We start from the raw sequence: 18676 nt of genomic DNA, 5'->3' as shown, positions 1-18676 counted from the left end.
TCCGGAAGCCACGGTTCCCTTTTCACAAGAGGAACTGGCTATACAGCTTTGTCACTATGAATGAAGATCCAAGACAAGATACAATAAGGCGGTCACAGGGCACACCTGCCTCCGCCAGCACTCACAGTAAGTATCAGAGGCCAGTGGTCAGAGGCCACCTTCACCGCAAGCCACGTGCGGTGCCAGGCAACCCGAAGACAGAAAAGGAAAGGAGAAGCAGTGCCCTCAAAGAAGTTTCCAGTATTTGATGAAACTGTTCAAAGCATTTTGCCCCACTTCTGTGAGTCCATGTTTTTGACTAGTACCTACTTTTTCCTGGAAATAAGTACTATTTATTCTGGCTTGATGTTTCTGAATTTTTTAAACCAACTGTCCCTATCAGATAGGTATTAACATGCCACAGTCCTACTTAATGTTACTTAGAACATCAAAATAAATGAGATACTGTACATCTCTAGATTCGTACAATGAGTGACCACAAATGTTCCTAAATGTAAAAATCTAATATTTTATTTCTAGACCCCCATGGTATCTAGAAGAATGTAGTTACAAAATGTTAGCTCAATCTATACTAGTGACTGGGGTGGGGGGGGGAAGGAAGGGAAGAGAGAAGGGGAGGGAGATGGGGGAAGGGAGAGAGGAAGGGAGGGGAAGGGAGATGGAGGGGGAAGGGAGGGAGGGAGATGGGGGGAGAAAGAGAGAGGGAGGGAGGGAGGGAAGGAGAGAGAAACTATGGAAATATCAGTGAGGCAACTTTGAGGCTTAGGTGCTGGGCTTGGGAAATTTTTAGGGATTAAAAGTGTGAGAAAGCAAGAACGCCACAAAGCGGAAATGACTAGATCTTATTTAATACTAAGTGTTCCTACTACAGAGGATCAGAATGGCACACAACCTGCAAGACCTAGAGAACACCTAGAAACAGGAAAGCCAGAAAGCAGCTGGTTATTGTGAGGAAGAAAGGCAGGAGTGGCCGGGAAATTCCAATCCTGCCGTCTCTGAAAGGCCTTTCAGAACTGCCAAGATCAGGCCAGCAGATAAGGAAATCATAGTGGGCACTCAAAAAAAACCAAAGTTTACCTTGAAACAATGACTCTCAAAGATCTATTGAGAGGGACAGAAAAGAAAAAGTATTTCATATGAGTAGGCGATGGCATCCCAGGCCATGACATGGCGAGTACAGTGTCATTTCTGAGTCAGGGCTCTGACGCTCACCCTGAGCGATGAAATGGCTAAGTCATGCACTATTTCTGACGCTGGGGTAAATTTTTTCTGAAGTCCCTGATGATGCAAACCAAAAATAAGAGCATGTCTCTGTAATTAGTGTAAACGTAAGACAACATCTAAACAAGGACAGCTGAGTAAAAGGGGACAGTACTAATGATTACTCACGGCAGGAGGTCGGGCCACCCCACCAAGCACCACGAAAACCAAAGAATAATGAGCATCTCACTTAATAAGGCCACACGTGGTGCAAAGTGCAGGTGGGCCTCTAGCACGTGGTGGGCTAGAGAGACAGCCCGGGAAAATCCAAAGTGTGAAGAGGCGTCGCGGGGTGGGATGGCCTGGAGAACAAGAAATAGCCTTAAAGCCATGAAGTCATAATACGCAGGGCACACCAGGTCCTCCAAAGGTGAGCTCTAAACTGCCTCTCCAGCTCACCTTCTATCATTCCTGCCTTTGAAATCTGTCTTCTAGCCACGGTGGATGTCAGTGTGTTGCCTGTGGCCCATCTGAGTTCTCTCTCTGATGTTCTTCACGCAAATGGTTTCCTCTGCTCAGAACACTCTCAGCCTCTCAGGTTTTGTCTGCCTAACCCCCCCCCACCCCACCCCCCCCCCGCAAGCATCACTTCTCCAGGGAACCCTTTGCTTGATTTCATCAGACTCCTACCTCACCTGGCATCTCTCCTCTCAAGGTCCTTCCGGTCTATATCTTGCGTGTTTAATACCTGGCTTTGCCCAATTTATCTAATGCTCTTTTCCTAATTAGGCCTGGCACATAGTTCTCAACAAATACAGGGGTGGGCAAAAGTATGTTTACAGTTCTTCATATGGAAAATAATACAATAAGTAATAAGTAATTAAGTTTCCAAGAAAATTTTCAGGTAATGAACTGCCTAGCTAAAAGCTGAAAAAATATAAAAGACAAGAATAAGGCTGTTTACGAAGTATTTTTCCGAATGGGCCTCTCATTTCAAGTAGAGTTGTTGCTGGTAACCCTGAGCCAGTAACGGGAAGAAAAGGCCTGAGACCCTGTAGAGGCCTGACTCGCAGTGACATTGGCCTCTGGTGAATAAAACTGAGAATCCAGGAGTTCCAAGTAAAAGAAAAAAAAGGTCAAGGCAAAAGCAATTACAGACTGAAAAACCCAAAGTTTCTTCTGTTTTACACTTTTCTCCCAATAGGGCTCTAAGCTCATTGTCAAATTTTACCTCAATTAAATACTAGCATTCTGAACACTTAATCAGACCAGAGCTTCATGACGGCTAGCTGGAGAGTGAGAGAAGACAGATACTGAGCCTCAGGAGGAGTCTATTTTACTACCTTGATTCCTTTTGCCCTAAGTAATCTTTTCCAGGCTCTGATGGTTTTCTTGGCATTGAAGACTACCAGACACTACTGAGACAGGGGTGCATTTTAAACCACCTGCTACTGGAAGGGTAAATATTATCTGTGTGACAGGAGGGACACACTGGGACCAAAGAAAGAAGGAGTTAGAGTGAGGAAAGGGTGCATGTTTGAGGTGCAAATATATGAACTATTTTTGCCTTCTAAGCAAATTAGATGCTGTGTAATACTATTTACTTTCTTCCTGCCATTAGCACATGACCTGAGGTCGGGAGATCCTGAAATGTGCAGGGCGTCTACACGCAATTCTGGGGGGATGTTCCTAGCTGCTCTCGCTTTACTTAAAAGCTTGTTGTCATTTTGAATCTCTAGGTTTTCAGGACATTACCACCCACGCATCCTATTCAAGTTCTTATACTACTTTTACATATCTCTTCCTCTTTGCATGCAGGTTGCTGCTGGCTCAGGAGAGATAACCTTTGGAACCCAAATCACTGCCTGCGTGGAAAGTGATCTGAGAGGGAAGGGGGTAGGGAACGGAGCGGGGCCACCTTCTATGTGCATGCCACCAGGCGCAGGGACAGCAGGGGCCCGGGAGCAGCTGCGCTCAGCCTGAGTGTGCTCTAGGGGTGAGGCTGGTGGGGAGCAGCTGAATCAGCTGACCAGGCACGCTCAGACTCAAATGCACAAGCAAGTCCATGTTCCCCAAGCAAAACAAATGATTCTTGGACCTCGCCCATGCTTTTGTAAAGCAATGAGAGAGCCACATCGCCAATCACCATAAACTAGCTGTTCTCAGATCAGAGCTGTATAAATAGGGTCCTTCTGAGCACTTGACTAAAAGCTGTGTTTCCCCAAACACCTGGAACCCATCCGCATGTATAGAACAGATGGCAGCCATGCTCATTTCCATTAAGTGGAATTGTACCAGCTGGCACCAATCTGAGCCTGCCCCAAAGAAGCAATAACCCGTGCATTTATTTAATAAGCCTACTGCCTCACGCACCCTCTCTCGCTTTCATCTTCTTTTTCCATTTTGGCCAGCACGCGCTGCCAGGAACTCTATCTGGCTGCCAAACCTACTACTGAGAATGGAGGCCCTGTTGTAAAAGGGAGACGTCGCGGAGAGCCCGCAACCAGCGCCCGCGCCCTAGGGGAGCCTGCAAGCAGCAAGGGTTCGGCCTAGGTGACCCTCCGGCCCCACCTACCATCTCCTTGAAGGCGCTCTCCAGGGCCCCGATGACCAGACACTCGTGCGCAATCTTCTTCTCGGTGAAGAAGCGCGTGGGCGGGGTGCCCGGGGAGCCGGGGGCGCCGCCGCCCCCGCGGAGCGAGGCGGCGCGGGTGAGCGCGCGGCCGCCAGGGGGCGCGTCGGGCTCGTCGCCCAGGCAGGCGGGCGGCAGGGCGGCCGAGTTCCTCAGGATCTCCACCAGCTCGCGCAGCTGCTCCGCCACGTGCCGCTGCAGCAGGCGCGACGCCACCACCGCGGCGCCCGACCCCGCGTGCCCGTCGAACAGCGACCAGTAGTGGCAGGACACGCCCTCCGATTCCTGGTGGGAGAGGGGGACAGGGCGGGTGAGAGCCGCGGTGGCCACAGTGCCCCCCCGCCCCCGTGACACTGACGTGGCCGGGCCCAGGGCGGGGCTCGGCCCATCCCCCTGTCTGTCTGTCTGTCTGTCTTTGGCTTGCACATGGTGGGGTCAAAACATGGCAAAGACACTCCGGGGAGGGTCCCCCATGTTTGTCCCTGCTGTTGTCGCCCCCCGGGATGCGACGTCCCTGCCTCTCCACGTGGGGAAGGGACCCAAACGACCCCGCGCTCAGTTACCCGCCGGGGCAAGATCTGCCTAATTCGACGTGTCCGTGCTTGAGGTGCAGCTCCGGACGGACAGGTGTGCGTGGAGGTCCAGCTTTAACCCCTAACCCGCACCTGGACTGTGTGCAGAAAGGCCCTTTCCTGAGGCTCCTCAAGGGGAAATCAATGGGCTCATCCCCCCCCCCTTAGGGGCCTTCCACGCCCAAATGACGCCCCATCCTCCTGGGTCTACACCCTGAGTGTTTAGGACCCTCCTCCCGCACACACCGCCTAGGCCGGGCTTCACCAGAGCAGCCGTTCCCACCTCCTGTCCCTGCTCCCTGCCTCCCGCTTCCCAGCTGTCACCAGCGTCTGTTTCCTGCCCCTACAGCCGCGCAGCCAGGTCCCTGGCCTTCCCTGGATTAGTACCTGCCGGCTGATTTCTAGACAATGTCCAGATGAACATGTCTGAATCGCACATGCCTAAGATCTTAGCTATGGAAGCAAAATAGCTCAATTATGATCTACCCGGAGGGGTGAGATATTAAATACTGAGATAAAACAGGTAAGGTGCAGGTGATGTCCACCTCTGACTGCTGGGCTTATCTATCCCGAAACAAGAAATACTGGATTCTTCTTTTTTTAGCTGAAGCCATTAAATAAGTTTTTGTGGTCCATCTTATTTATTTATTTAAATATATCTTTATTGATTTCAGAGAGAGGAAGGGAGAGGGAGAGAGAGAGATAGAAACATCAATGATGAGAGAGTCATGGATCGGCTGCAGCCCGCAACCCGGGCATGTGCCCTGACCGGGAATCGAACCCCGATCTCCTGGATCCTAGGTCGATGCTCAACAGCTGAGCCACGCCTGGCTGGGCCATCTTAGTTTTTTAACTGAAATATATTTGACATACAACACTGTGTAAATTTAAGGTGTATAATATGTTGACTTGATATGTCTATATCTTATAGTATGATTACCATTATAGCAATAATTAGCACCTCTATCATGTAATGTAATTATTTCTTTTTTGCGGTTAGAATAGTTAAGATCTATAACACAATAATTATAACACAATATTGCTTCTCTATTCACTATATTGTGCATTATCTCACTGCAAGTTTGTCCCCCTAAACAACATCTCCCCTACCTCCCACCATTTTTGGTCTATCTTAGAATGATGCTGGAAGATAGTGTATAGTTACAGTGACATATGCCATTACTCCATTTGCACCCTTTAAAATTTTTTCACTCAATTATGCACTAGGCACTAAGAGATAAAATAGCAGCAGAGGGGTTTTGTTTGTTTTTTAGTCAACAAATATTTGCTGAGCGCACTCTACATGACAAACACAAAAATAATAAGCAGTGGGGATAAATGACTAGATAAAAGAGATATCAGATATGGCCTAATATTAATAATCCAGGGGGAGAGACAGACACTGATCAAATAATCACACAAATAAACCTAAGAACATAACTCCGGTGAGGGCTACAGGAAGAGGTTCTTGGCGCTGTGAGGCCAGCCTGCAGAGGGGCTCAGCAGAGAAGGCTCCCTGAAGACATGAGGACCAGGCTGAGGACTGCCTGGAAGGACACAAGATATGGAAAGGAGGGGAGAGAATGCCGGGCAGCAGCAAGAACAGGTAGGTGCAAAGTCCCTGTGGTAGGCAGATGCCTGATGAGTAAGCAGAGACTGAACCATGGCCATGTGGCTCAACAGGGGAAAGAGGCAGGAAAGGAGCAGGGTAAGGTCAGACTTGGGAGGGAGGTAGCAGCTGGACGGCTCAGTCCTGCCAGGACACATGACGAATTTTGGCTTTAGCCTAAGAGTAATAAAAGCCATTGATTGAGGTGGAATGACCAAGTTAATTTATGTTTTTAAAGATTACTCAAAGGATGCTGCGAGGATTAGGAGAAAAGTAAGAATGAAAGTGAGGATGCCATCCGAAAAAGACATTTAACCTAATCCAGGCAGAAAAAACACTTATGAACAACTAAAAGAACCATAAAACAGAGGAACAAGCCCCCTTACTCAGAGAAAAATTAAGTGGAAAGAATGACTTAAGGCCTAGAAGAATGGGCTCTAAGCCACCCGACACCAGTCCCCTACGTGGGAGGCAGAGCAGCTTAGGGAGGCAGTAGGCACAGGCATCAGACCTGGCTCGGTCACTGCAGAGCTGGCTGTCCCTGCTGCTTAGTATCTCTGCCACGCTCTCCTAGGAAGTAAAATGCAAGTGGTTATCTTAGGGGAGAGGGAGTACTTGGGAGGGTTAAATGGTAATTTATGCCGAGCCACTAGTTAAGAAATAGGGATACACTCGAGTCTGTGTGAGTGTGGGGGGGGGGACCTGCTATCATTACCACAACAATGTGACCTTCAGTCAGTCATTTTCTGGGCCTTTCAGTTCTTCAGCAAAGGGAGGGGCAACCCTTAGAAGACCCGGATGCTTCTGGTAACTCTGAAAGCTCTGTATTTAAGAAGTATAGCTCGGCGTGGGCTGGCGAGGAAGAAGATGGGCCTTGAAGACTGAACAAGTAGAATCTGGGTGGGCTGAGAGGTGATCCGCTGGCCCAGGAGAGGGCAATGCCCGTAGGCTTACATGATGTGGCTGACTCTGGCAGATGCTGACCTGGCATCGACTCCCCCTTCCGCCTCGCTACTGACTCTGTTTGGGACTGCAATGTATCCACTGATGACTCCCCTGCAGCTGTGTGGTCATATGACCCCGTACAGTCCAGGGAGCTGCAAGTGGAAGTCTCCCGGGTGCAACTTCCAGAAAAGCTACCGACTTCCTGATAAAAAGGACAGCTCAGCTGGCCAGGTGCTTTGCCTTTCACCCTTCCCCCTTTCTTTCTGCCTGGGTCACAGAAGCAACACCTGAAGGTGGAGTAACCAACCCTCTTGCAAAAACGGCTGAAACTGTAACTCAGTGTGGTAGGGTAGAGAGTCGGGAGCCTGGCCCTTGATGTGTGGCTCGGGAGGCCACACAGGCCCTGGACAGCTTACCTCTGGGCGTCCTGTCATGAGGGCTTCATGACATTTTGAAAAGGCTCTGTTGTTAGATTCTGTAGCAAGAGCTGGAGACACGGAAAAGAAAGGATGCGCATGTTTACACAGCGTCCCGGGATGTGCGGCATGCGGGGCAGGGGGAAGCGTGTAAGGTAAGTAGGCACAAGCACAGAACAGATCGAGAAGGTGGCACCAGTAGGCCGATTAAAACCGACTCCCCAGGCATCCTTGGCTAGGATTCAGGGAGTATGCGAATCTGCTTTATTTTCACAAACTTATGAAATTTAGCGCTTCCTCCTATTATGATTGTAAGGGAACACAGCACAACAGTATCAGCAGTAACTGACTTGGTCGCCAACAGGAATAAGGCACTGTCATTCCACACACCTCGATTCACTGTTTATGCTCATTGCTGCCTGCAACGGTGGCAGCAGTTATTACAGCCACCTGACTCTTGTCATTTGCCACATTAGTAAAGTACACGTCATACTACATCTTCACGACCAAGGAAAATGGCAAAAGGAAGGAAATTCTTGCTCATGGCATCTAATTCCCCAAAGAGTCCAGGCCTCCTGAGTAAAACCTCCACACACAGTCCTTCGGTGACCATTTAAAAGAAAACCCGGCCACCGTCCCTGAGGAGGCTACAGCAGTGGCAGGCGAGGAATGGAGAGGAGCAGCTGTCTCGGGGTCCAGGCACAGGGTCTGTTACACCAACGTCGTCATATTTCTAGAGCCATGATTTAAACCAAAGAGGCCCAAACCCATGAAAAATGGGTTACACTGCAATGGAACGCTACTACATTTTTAAAAAGCAACTGATTCTTCTGACAAGTATTCTAAGCATTCCCTTCAAACAGACAGAGAGCTTTGCAGCCACCACACCAACCAGGTGACAACATATCTGGGGAATTTCCATGCTATCAAGAGGAAACCTTGTTGGGAGGTTTCTGAGTGGGGCACAGGGGTCAACGCTCTCCTCTTGAGAACCCCTCCGCACAGCAATGCTATAAACTCTAGCATAGCTCATTTTTTAAATGCAATTAAATTTTCAGCCCAGCCGGCGTGGCTTAGTAACTGAGCGTCGAACTATGAACCAGGAGACTGTAGTTCGACTGCCAGTCAGGGCACATGCCCAGGTTGTGGGCTCGATCCCCAGAAGGGGGTGTGCACGAGGCAGCCATTTGATGACTCTCAACATTGATGTTTCTGTCTCTCTCCCTCTCTCTGAAATCAATGAAAACACATTTAAAAAAATTTTTTTTCACAGCTAAAACCTGTAAGACAATTTTTCCACAGAGAAGTTTGTTGCTTACTGAATAATCTAGCATTGGTTGATGTGGGGGCCAAGCCCAGACCAATGAAGCATCTCTGAAGGTGGGGTCCCAGCCTTGATCCTTTTAAAAGCCTCCCCACCCGAGGACTGTCATGAGCAGCCAAAGTTGAGAACCCCTCGTCTCATGGAAAGGGGGCTGCTAATGAGTCAGGAGACCCATATTTTAGCCCCAAATCAGCCCTCGGTCCACTGTGTGACCCTGGATAAGTCACTTATATCTCCCTGAACTGACCAGACGAGTGGTGGTCAAATTGTGTTCCTGGTTCTGATGTGCACCTTAGGAAAGGGGAGGGGAAGTGGGTGTTTCAGTGGTGAGTTCTTCTGACAATTTCAACCAGAGCAGCACCGTTTTATGAGTTATACACATTAGGGTTTTGAGAACTATTTTGGATAAAAGGATACAAGTATTAAAAAAAAAATTCAAAGCCCTTGGACTAGATAAAACCAAGCCCAGCAAGAGATTTCAAAGTTTTCAGCGTCCTCCCATGGCAGGGAACTCAAAGTGAGTGATACACTACTTGGGGAAATAGAACCACAAAGTGGGCTCTCACTGCATGCTTTGATTCCGGGCCAGCTATTAAAGTGAAAGACACCACAGTCACAGAAACACCCAGAGCTGGGTCTACGGCACCCTTCCCATCATTTAGCAAACCTTTCACAGCAGGCAGTATTCTAAATGCTTCACACACATCAGCTCAATAAGCCTTCCTCCAAGCCTGTGAATGACCACTGTGTGAGGAATGGTCATTACCCCCATTTTATAGAGGAGAAAACGAGGGACAGAGAGTGCAACTGCTCGAGGTGACCCCCTAAGTGATGCAGCTGGGAACAGAGTCCCTGCCCTGAGCCATCAACCCCTGGGCTAACCTGAACACCCTGCCCCACACTCCATGGCCCTGGAGGGAAAGCTCGTCCCACCATACACCTGGCACTCAAATCCACTTCTCCACTCTGCAACCTGGGTAATTTTTTTTTTTCTAAAACTTAAAATCTGATCATATTTCTTTTAGCAACAGGGGCTGGCTCCAGACTCTGAGCCCCAGTTTGCAATCTCTGATCTAGTCTCTTGTTCTTACTCCAAATCCCACCCACACCGAACTATGGCACTTGCAGCTCATCACAAATCACTGTCCCCACCCTCTTTGCTCGACCCCCACCTGTCTCAGTTTCATCTTAAATATCACCTCCTCCTGGAAACTCCTACTGTACCCTGAGCACAGCCCTATTGCAGAATTCATCATACTGTATGTGACTGGTCACCTGCTTGGGCAATGACGGACTGAAAGAAAGGATATTCTGGAAAAAGGGAACAACTAATAGGCAATGCAGGTGAAAAACGGGCTAGGGACCCAAGTGGACAGTGGCCGATCAAGGCCGGCTTTGAGGGCTAGGTCAAGGGGGTGAGATTCTGGAGTCTGGCAGGGCACACCGAGGAGGCGCGATCAGCTGCCTCGGGGCGCTGGGAACGGGAGATGCCTTGGCATCAGAAGCGATAACCTTCGGCATCCTGCAGGTGTCCTGTGAGAAGGAAGCAGGAGGACTTAAGAGGCTCACAAGGGGCTGGTCCGAGGCAAAGACGGCTTGGGTCAGGGCAGTATCAGTGGCCCTGGAGAGGAGACTAATCACTTCCCCAGACATTTCAAAGAACATGGAGTGGGTTATATGGTGCTTGAAAGGGACCAAGATATTAACAGAGAATAAAAATCTACTTGTGGCCCAGCTGGGCGTGGCTCAGCGGCTGAGCGTCGACCTATGATCCCAGGAGATCGCGGTTCGATTCCTGGTCAGGTTGTGGGCTCGATCGCCAGAAGGGGGGCATGCAGGAGGCAGCCGATCGATGACTCTTTCATCTCTCTCTCCCTCTCCTTTCCTCCCCCTCTCTCTCCCTCTATCCCTTCCTCTCTCTGAAGACACATTTAAAAAACCAAATCTACTTGTGAAAGTGTCGTGCTCAAACAGGATGTACCACACATTTTCAACTCTGCCAAAGGGGGTGCTCACCTTTCCCTACTGTGCAGCTCCTGTCACTTCTATTCTTAAATTACCTTGCGATGGAAAAATCTAAGTTCAAAGGAGATTTATTGAGTACCTACTGTGTTTAATCCTCACACCACCACCATAAAGTGGGTGTCATTATCCCATTTTACCAATGGTTTAGCTACAGCACAGTCAAGTAACTTCGCGTATGTGGTGATACCAAGGTTAGTTAGAACCCAGTTCCTCAGATTCCAGGTTAAGGGACTTTCCAGTTTCCCAATACACACGAATTCGAGGAATGAATCTCCCTGGTTTCTGTTTACTCTGTAGCCTTTAGTACTTCTGCACTATTTTACTTTGTTGCTTACCAGTAATTGCATATATGTCATGGGCCATGAACTGATTACTAAATGTTCTCAGCAGGGGTCCCGGATTAGTCTCTGATAGAATCGGAAAGCGTTGCTGGGTCACCAGCCCAGGATGCAAAGTTGTAAGCCTGAAAAATCACTCCCTTTAAATTCAGAGTCACATACTCTTGACACAATGAATTTTAAAGTTACTAATATTATATTTTAACAACCATTTACCTTGTTTTTGCTTCAGATAAGCATGAACTAAAAGTGCACTCTAGCCCGGCCGGGCGTGGCTCAGCAGTTGAGCGTCCACCTAGGATCCAGGCGATTGGGGTTCGATTCCCAGTCAGGGCACATGCCCGGGTTGTGGGCTCAATCCCAGTCGGGGGCGTGCAGGAGGCAACCCATCAATGACTCTCTCATCATTGATGTTTCTCTCTCTCTCTCCTTTCCTCTCTCTGAAATCAATAAAGATATATTTTTTTTAAAAAGTGCACTCTTCTTAAAGCAAAACATAATCGAGCCCTTTCCTGACTTGCCACATAATTAAATTTGGCAGCCATCACTTATGCCTTACAAAAGAATGACTCTGGAGCCGTTTCCCAGTTGCATTTTAAATTATTTCATTATAAACAATATAGTCTTATATGTAATTTACAACACATACATGCATTCCCACCCCTTTTCAGGAACACACCTGCAGCCAAATGAAGATTACAGAAGGTGACAAATTGGGGGTTCAAGTTCACAGTTTCTCTTAGGATTTCTCTACAGTAGGCTCAATGTTACAGCCTCCTTTCTCAAAGGTTCTAGAAACTGCTTTTGAATGATATTCTTATTTTCTTTTTCCTATTTACATGAGTATCTATAGTGCCAGAACTTGAATTTATGAGCTGTAACTGGGCAGAGCTTCTTAAGTATTTCAAATAAAAATTCATCCACTGACTCAGTCAGGAGCTGAAATAAGTCCCCCACAAGCAGCGTGTGTCCATTTTGTCTCAGGTGCAGTTACTGCACAGCTAATCAAGTATGTCCAAAATCAGCAGCCTAAACTTCAGCCCTGCAGAAACAGGAGTCACATCAACCCTGGGGGGCGCACAGGGAAAACCACCCACGAGCCATCCGGGAGGCAGTGGGTGGCTACAGAGAAAGGGAGATTCTAGACAAAACCGAGATGATTCCTGTGGGGTCCGACAGAGGTGCTGAGACGTAAGGCAGGATACACACAGGAAAGCGAGGAGTGAGGGCTGACACCTCTGTGCCGCTTAAAGAAGCCTCTTGCTCACCGCAGACGGCTGGCTAACAGCCTGCAGGCCCGCAGGCCCCCCCTCCCAGGTGAGGTGACCTCGCGCCACAACCACCACAACAACGCATTGAAGGCTGAGGGGCCTTAGAAACAACAGTCAGCGCCTAGGAGGAAAATTAGAAAGTCTTTCCCGAGTTTTCACCTAAAGCTGAAGAAATTCAGCTCTTCTAGTATTTCCCCTTCACACGGACTCTGGCGCCCTCAGGTGGTGGGTTTGTTGGCCGTCTCTGTGGACCATGGATACTCTCAAAACCATTAGCTTCAGCATATTACCACCCACGGCCGGGGACCTGTGCCCCCAACTACGTGGTCTTTTCCATTATATTACTAAGTTTTCAACTAAATTTATATTACTAAATTATCCCTTACAAAGTAGAAAACAGGTTTTCAAGAAATTCCTGCAGAGAAACTGCTGATAGAAAACATGAGCAAATGAACATGTCGCAGCTGGCACTGAACTAACTCCGTCATGCCAGTCTAATCATATCGGACAGTAATAATCCTTCCAGCCAAAAGTATCTGCAATAATAACCCATCTAGCCAGAAGTATCTGAAATGCTCAAGGACACAGCTGAAATATGGAATCATATTTGCTATTATTAATGATGAACTGTGCCTTGAGATACTAGGTAATGGGAACATGAAGTCCTTGCTTTTAGCAAGACAGTAAGCGAGTCACTGTGTGAAAAACCCTTAGACCAACGCCTGGCATATAATAAACACCACATAACTGTTACTGTTATTAAAATATTGCCTTTAGTTTTACATTTGTAAAAATATGTATTTGTGTAACTATTAACTATATACTATATGAATATACAACAGTATGGTAATATATCAACAAATGAAAAAATATTCTGGGGGTACCTATTCAAAACCATTGTCTCTGAGTGATGGTCTGGAGATGGCTACTTTAGAAGTAGCTGTCCTGTGGGAAAAAGTGGTGTCCTCCCCCTGGCTGCCTGTCCTGAAGACACAAGTCCTTGGCTTGTTTGACACTCATCCTCCCTTCCTTACCCCAAGCAGCCGGGGATTTAGATAACCTGAGGAGGGGCCCTATCTATCAACGACGGGAAAGGACTATCCCACATGTGGAAATCCCACTGTGAGTTAAACCCCACGGCTGACTTCACAGAAGGCGAGTCTGAGCATGGGATGCACTCACCTGCCTCCTTTCTCACTGCCAGACAGAAGGGATCCCTTCTTTCCCGTTGCTCCTTATGGCCCCGGGGAAACACAGATGTGGCCTCGTCTCCCGAGTCCCCACTATAAGCTGCTACCATATGGCTTGACTTCCACAAAGTTTCGGGCCAGTTTTGAAGGTATCACAGCGAGGAGAATTTGGAATCTAGAGGAACTGTTCTAGGCATTTCGGCCACAGTGCTCTCGATCTCCGGGTCTTCCCCTGATCTGCGCAGTAACCCAGCGAGGGGGGAATGAACAAGCTGATGACGAAGCTGAGGTGAGGAAACATTTGAGCAACTTCGTGAAAGCCCTCCCGAGGACCCATGCTCCACTGCCGTCTACTTGGAATCATGCCCTTCCTGCAGGGTTTGCTGAGGCTGCTTTTTTTTTTTTTTTTTTAACCATGCCTCTCTTTTTGACTAAACTATTCAAATATTTTGCTCATCAGTGGGAAGAACCCTTAATTTCATATACTCAAGTGAGAACGCTGCTCCTTCTTAGGAGCTGACACTATAAAACCCAGAGTCCTATGGTTCAGTTCCTCCAACATAATGAGGCAGTAGGACGCAGGATAAGTTTAGTCTGTTTGGGGTTTGTTTCTAACTGGCAATTTAGACCCATATCTTAAAATATACTAAATATTCATTTTAATTTCTGGGAAAGTTCGCAACAACCAGGCCGGGCATGGCTCAGCGGTTGAGCACCGACCTAGGATCCAGGAGATCCCGGTTTGATTCCGGGTCAGGGCACATGCCCGGGTTGAGGGCTAGGCAGCCGGTCAATGACTCTCTCATCATTGATGCTTCTATTTCTCTCTCTCCCCCTCCTTTCCTCTCTCTGAAATCAATAAAGATATGTATAAAATAAATAAATAAATAAATAAATAAAGTTTGCAACAGTTCTGGTTTAGTTGTATTGTGCTTTATTCTAGACCAGTGATTTTCAACCTTTCTCATCTCATGGCACACATAAAATAATTACTAAAATTCTGCGGCACACCAAAAAATATATTTTTTGCTGACATGACCAAAAAATAGGTATAATTTTTATTTATTCACACTAGATGGTTATTGTGTTGGCTGTTGTCATTTTTTTATTTGACAATCGAAGGGAAAAGAGGTCAGTGCCCCCAACTAGACAGTCAGGTATTGCATGTTTTAAAAATTCTTGCGGCACACCAGCTGAAAATCACTGTTGTAGACTGATAAATTTGCTCAGGAATGTTCACAGACTATTACTTTATACCTCAACAACTTCTCCATAAATTAGTTTACAATAAAATGTAAGTAACATGAAATAATAATGAAATGCAGCTGCAAACTACACTATCAGAATAACAACAGGCACTATTTACTGACACCACACGTCAAGCACTATTCTCAGCACTTTTCCTATTTTTAACTCATTTAATTCTAGCAACCCTATGAGGCAGAAACCATTAGTCCCAATTCACAGATGAGAAAACTGAGCCATGGAGAGATCAAGTAACTTACACAAGGTAACCCAATGTGGCTGGGATGCAAAGTCAAGGCACTCATTATTCAATCAAAAGGCTTTTTCTTTTTGCCGTGATTCTACGCAAACATTGATGCTTTAGCAAGACAAAGTGAACTATAAGGACAAGACGGTGATAATTTCATCTCCGTTCTGCTCTTCACCTGAGTCAGTAAGAGCTGTTATCCAGTTGCTGAGTTGACAGGGCATCCTACTAAATAACTCCTAAATCAAAAGAGAAATCGTAACGGAGATGAGAAAATATTTAGTATGAAAGGATATTGAACCTTAGAAGTTATCCTTCATTTCAGACTTTTCCAAAGACATTTTCCTGCCACATTTCCCAACTGCTAATGGATAAAGAGGCAGCATGTTACAGGTCAGGCTCTGAGGTCGGAGTGCCCTGGGTTGAGATCAGGCTCCACACCTTCCAGCTCCGTGCCTCCGTTTCCTCATCAGAAAAAATAAAGAAAATAACAGCACATACTTTTGTATGTATCATGAGGTTAAATGAATTAATACTGGCACAGCACTGAGGCCAGTGTCTGGCACACGAATGCTGAGGATTGTGTTTAAAGACAAACAAACACTGGAAGAAAAGAAAACCTCAAGAGCTCACTGCCCCTGGCAATGTTCTTTGCACCTAAGCCTGTAGGGAAGTCAGGTTACAAGTGAAGCGGGAAGAAAGTTCCATCTCCTTCAGCCTTCACAGCTGCAGCGACGGGAAAATCTACCGTGGAGCCAAGTCTTAGTTGTGTCCTCAGCTACTACAGACATCTTGGTCAAACCTGGTCTTCATAGTAAACCAATAGCCACCGGGGAGGGGACTGTACAGTTACTCTCACTGCCCTGGGCCTGACCATTCCGGGTTGTGAAGTCATCACCCCTCGTAACCACTGGCAGGAGTTGCAGCCCCCGGAGCTCCGGGTTTTGAGAGAAACCACTGCACTCCAGCTTCAAAAAATCTAAGTCCATAAATAGAAAGGTTATGTTCTTTGGACATGCCCAGAACAAAGACCTTAATTAAGAGGGGAAATTTAGAGCAATAAACACAATGAGAGAACTAAAAGGCAGCCCCTATTGTGTGTTTTTAATAGCTGACGTCACTGCAGGAAGCAGACTGCCAAAGGAGGGCCAAGTATGCCAGAAGGGTGGCCACTGTGGAAGCAAAGCAACCTTCACTGAATATTCTGGGGGTGAAAATCCTTGCAGGAAACAGGAAAAGAACAGCAAATCTTCACCCCAGAGAGTTGAAATAGCCCCTTCTCATTTCCCTTTGGCTTCTCCCCACCCCAGCTTGATCCTGTCTGCCTTGAATTCCCACAGTGCTGTCCTAGCCTCTGCTGAGAAGGGTAATCGGCTTTCCTCTCCCCTGCTGATGAACTTGGCCACAGTGGGACGCAGCCATCTCCGGTTATTGTAATTAGACACTGAGCTAATAGATACTGAAACCACATACTTTGATGTGTTTTGACTAAATTACACAACATGAGGGTGCTCCCAAGGAAATAGACTTGGAATGCATGTGTCCACAAGCCTAGTCTTAAGCCACAAACAATCTGTTCCTAATAGCGGCTGGATGTGGGGGAAAGTGTCCTGGTTATTGCCACAATGCCTATTCTCCCACCCACACATCTTACACAAGGACAGGAACTTTTCTTTTTCAATTACAGTTGACATTCAATATTATATTAGTTTCAGGTGTACAGCATATGGTTAGACATTCATATAACTTACAAAGTGATCTCCACAGATAAGTCTAGTACCCATTTGGCACCATACGTAGTAATTACAATATTATTGACTCTATTCCCTGTGCAGTAACTTACATTCCATGACCATTTTGTAACTGCCAATTTGTACTTCTTAATCCCTTGACCCAGCCTCCCAAACCCACTCCCACTTGACAGCCACCAGTTTGTTCTCTGTAGCTATGAGTTTGTTTGATTACTTGTTTACTTTGGTTTTTAGATTCCACATATATAAGTGAAATCATATGGTATTTGTCTTTCTCTGTCTGACTTATTTCACTTAGCATATTACCCTCTAGGGCCATCCCTGTTGCTACAAATGGGTATGATTTCGTTCTTTTTAATGGCTAATATTCCATTGTGTACATGTAACACCACTTTTTACCCAATCATCTATTGACAACTGAGGCTGCTTCCATATCTTGGTTAATATATATGAAATGCCTTTTTTTGTCTCTTGGTATAACCTTTGTTTTAAAGTCTATTTTGTCTGAAATAAGTATTGCTACCCCAGCTTTTAAAAAATCCATTTACATTTAAAGTAATTATCAATAGCTATGTAGTTATTGCCATTTAATTATTCATATTGTTGATTCCCCCCTCCTCCTTTCTTCCTAGCATTTCTTATAATATTAGTTTGGTGGCGATGAACTCCTCTAGCCTTTTCTTGTCTGGGAAGGACAGGAACTTCTTAACACTAGGTTTGTAAGATGCCCTCAAGAGTGAACTCATCTGGTGTCCTCCTCTTTATCTCATTTCTAGAACGAGGTACTTGAGAACTGAAAAGCAAAGTTCTCAGAAAAGCTATGTTTTCACTTGCGGCTGGCAATCAGCGTGATAGACTCCTTAAAACCCTCTCAAACCAAAGGAAAGAAAACCCAGTAATGGTGATCTGTTCCCACAGATCTTGGGAGGAAGGCAGGCAGGAGGCTGGTAAGGAAAAGGTGCTGCCCAGCAAGGTTACAGCATCTTTCCTGAGGGACAACCTTACGGGGGAGCCTTCTGGGAATATTAGCATTTTTAGATTCTCTTCTTTCCTAGGCACCCACCCTATGTCCCCAAACAAATAATCAGAGGCATGGAAATGTCAAGAGGCTTGCCCTTTGCCCCTGAGGGTCTATGTCCAACCTGCCTGGCTGTGGGCTTACGGTTCTTCACACACAGACCGCCCGACGTGATCCCGGCGCAGGGAGAGCTCCAGCCCTGACTTACCACAGAAAACATCCTTCTTTCCTTCAGGTCCACGTCAGAGATTTCAAAACTTCTTTCCTATTACTCGAAAGAGAGCTGTTTGTTTATTTCTCTAATTATCTCACTAATCTCTAAATTAAAAAGAAGAAACTGAATCCATTTCTGAGTATTTTGTAAGGGAGAGTACAATTCAACCACGTCCCCCTGCGTTTCTCCCGGCGAAAACGCGACAGTGCAGAGCACTTTCAACTCTTTCACTTGTACCCCTTTTAAGTTTTATGACATCTTTCGAACACGGCTCCTTTCATTCCTGACATCTTCTTTATATGTAGATGGAACCTGAAATTATTTTGTGTTTTCTTTCTTTCTAAGTCCAGTGCTGCCATTAAGAGCTCAGCCAAACACAGGGAAACAAGCTCCTTTGGTAAAGGCCTCATGGAAGCCAGGAGAGGTACAATACAGTGTATATTATTTTACCCACCAAGTTTTTTGTTTTAAGTTTTGTTTTCACACAGGAAGGTTAATGTGACTCCTTTGGCTAACAGATTTCTCTATGAATTGGCATAAGAGATGGTTTAAAGTTGTCTTAAAATCTCTACACCAATTAGTATCTGCAGTAAGAAAAACACCATGTAATTTTTAGGCTTTCTTCAATATCCACTAAGGTGATACTGTACATGAAAGAAGTCTGTGCAAATGTTTATTT

At 46.5% G+C, this 18676-nt stretch overlaps 1 protein-coding gene across 4 annotated transcripts in view; it reads right to left on the bottom strand.

Moving 5' to 3' along the window:
• PPM1H (protein phosphatase, Mg2+/Mn2+ dependent 1H) overlaps positions 1-18676 on the bottom strand; it is a 270856-nt gene that overhangs the window by 153443 nt on the left and 98737 nt on the right. For all 4 annotated transcript variants that reach the window (XM_081129750.1, XM_081129752.1, XM_081129753.1 and 1 more), the window contains exon 3: positions 3776-4117. In XM_081129750.1, coding sequence (XP_080985876.1) covers positions 3776-4117 — 342 coding nt within the window. The remainder of the gene's footprint in view (positions 1-3775; positions 4118-18676) is intronic.

This window comes from Miniopterus schreibersii, assembly GCF_964146895.1.
Source record: "Miniopterus schreibersii genome assembly, chromosome: 2".
In the NCBI taxonomy this organism is placed as follows: Eukaryota; Metazoa; Chordata; class Mammalia; order Chiroptera; family Miniopteridae; genus Miniopterus; species Miniopterus schreibersii.
Note: the sequence above shows the minus strand (reverse complement) of the source record. Positions and strands in the feature narration are given on the sequence as shown.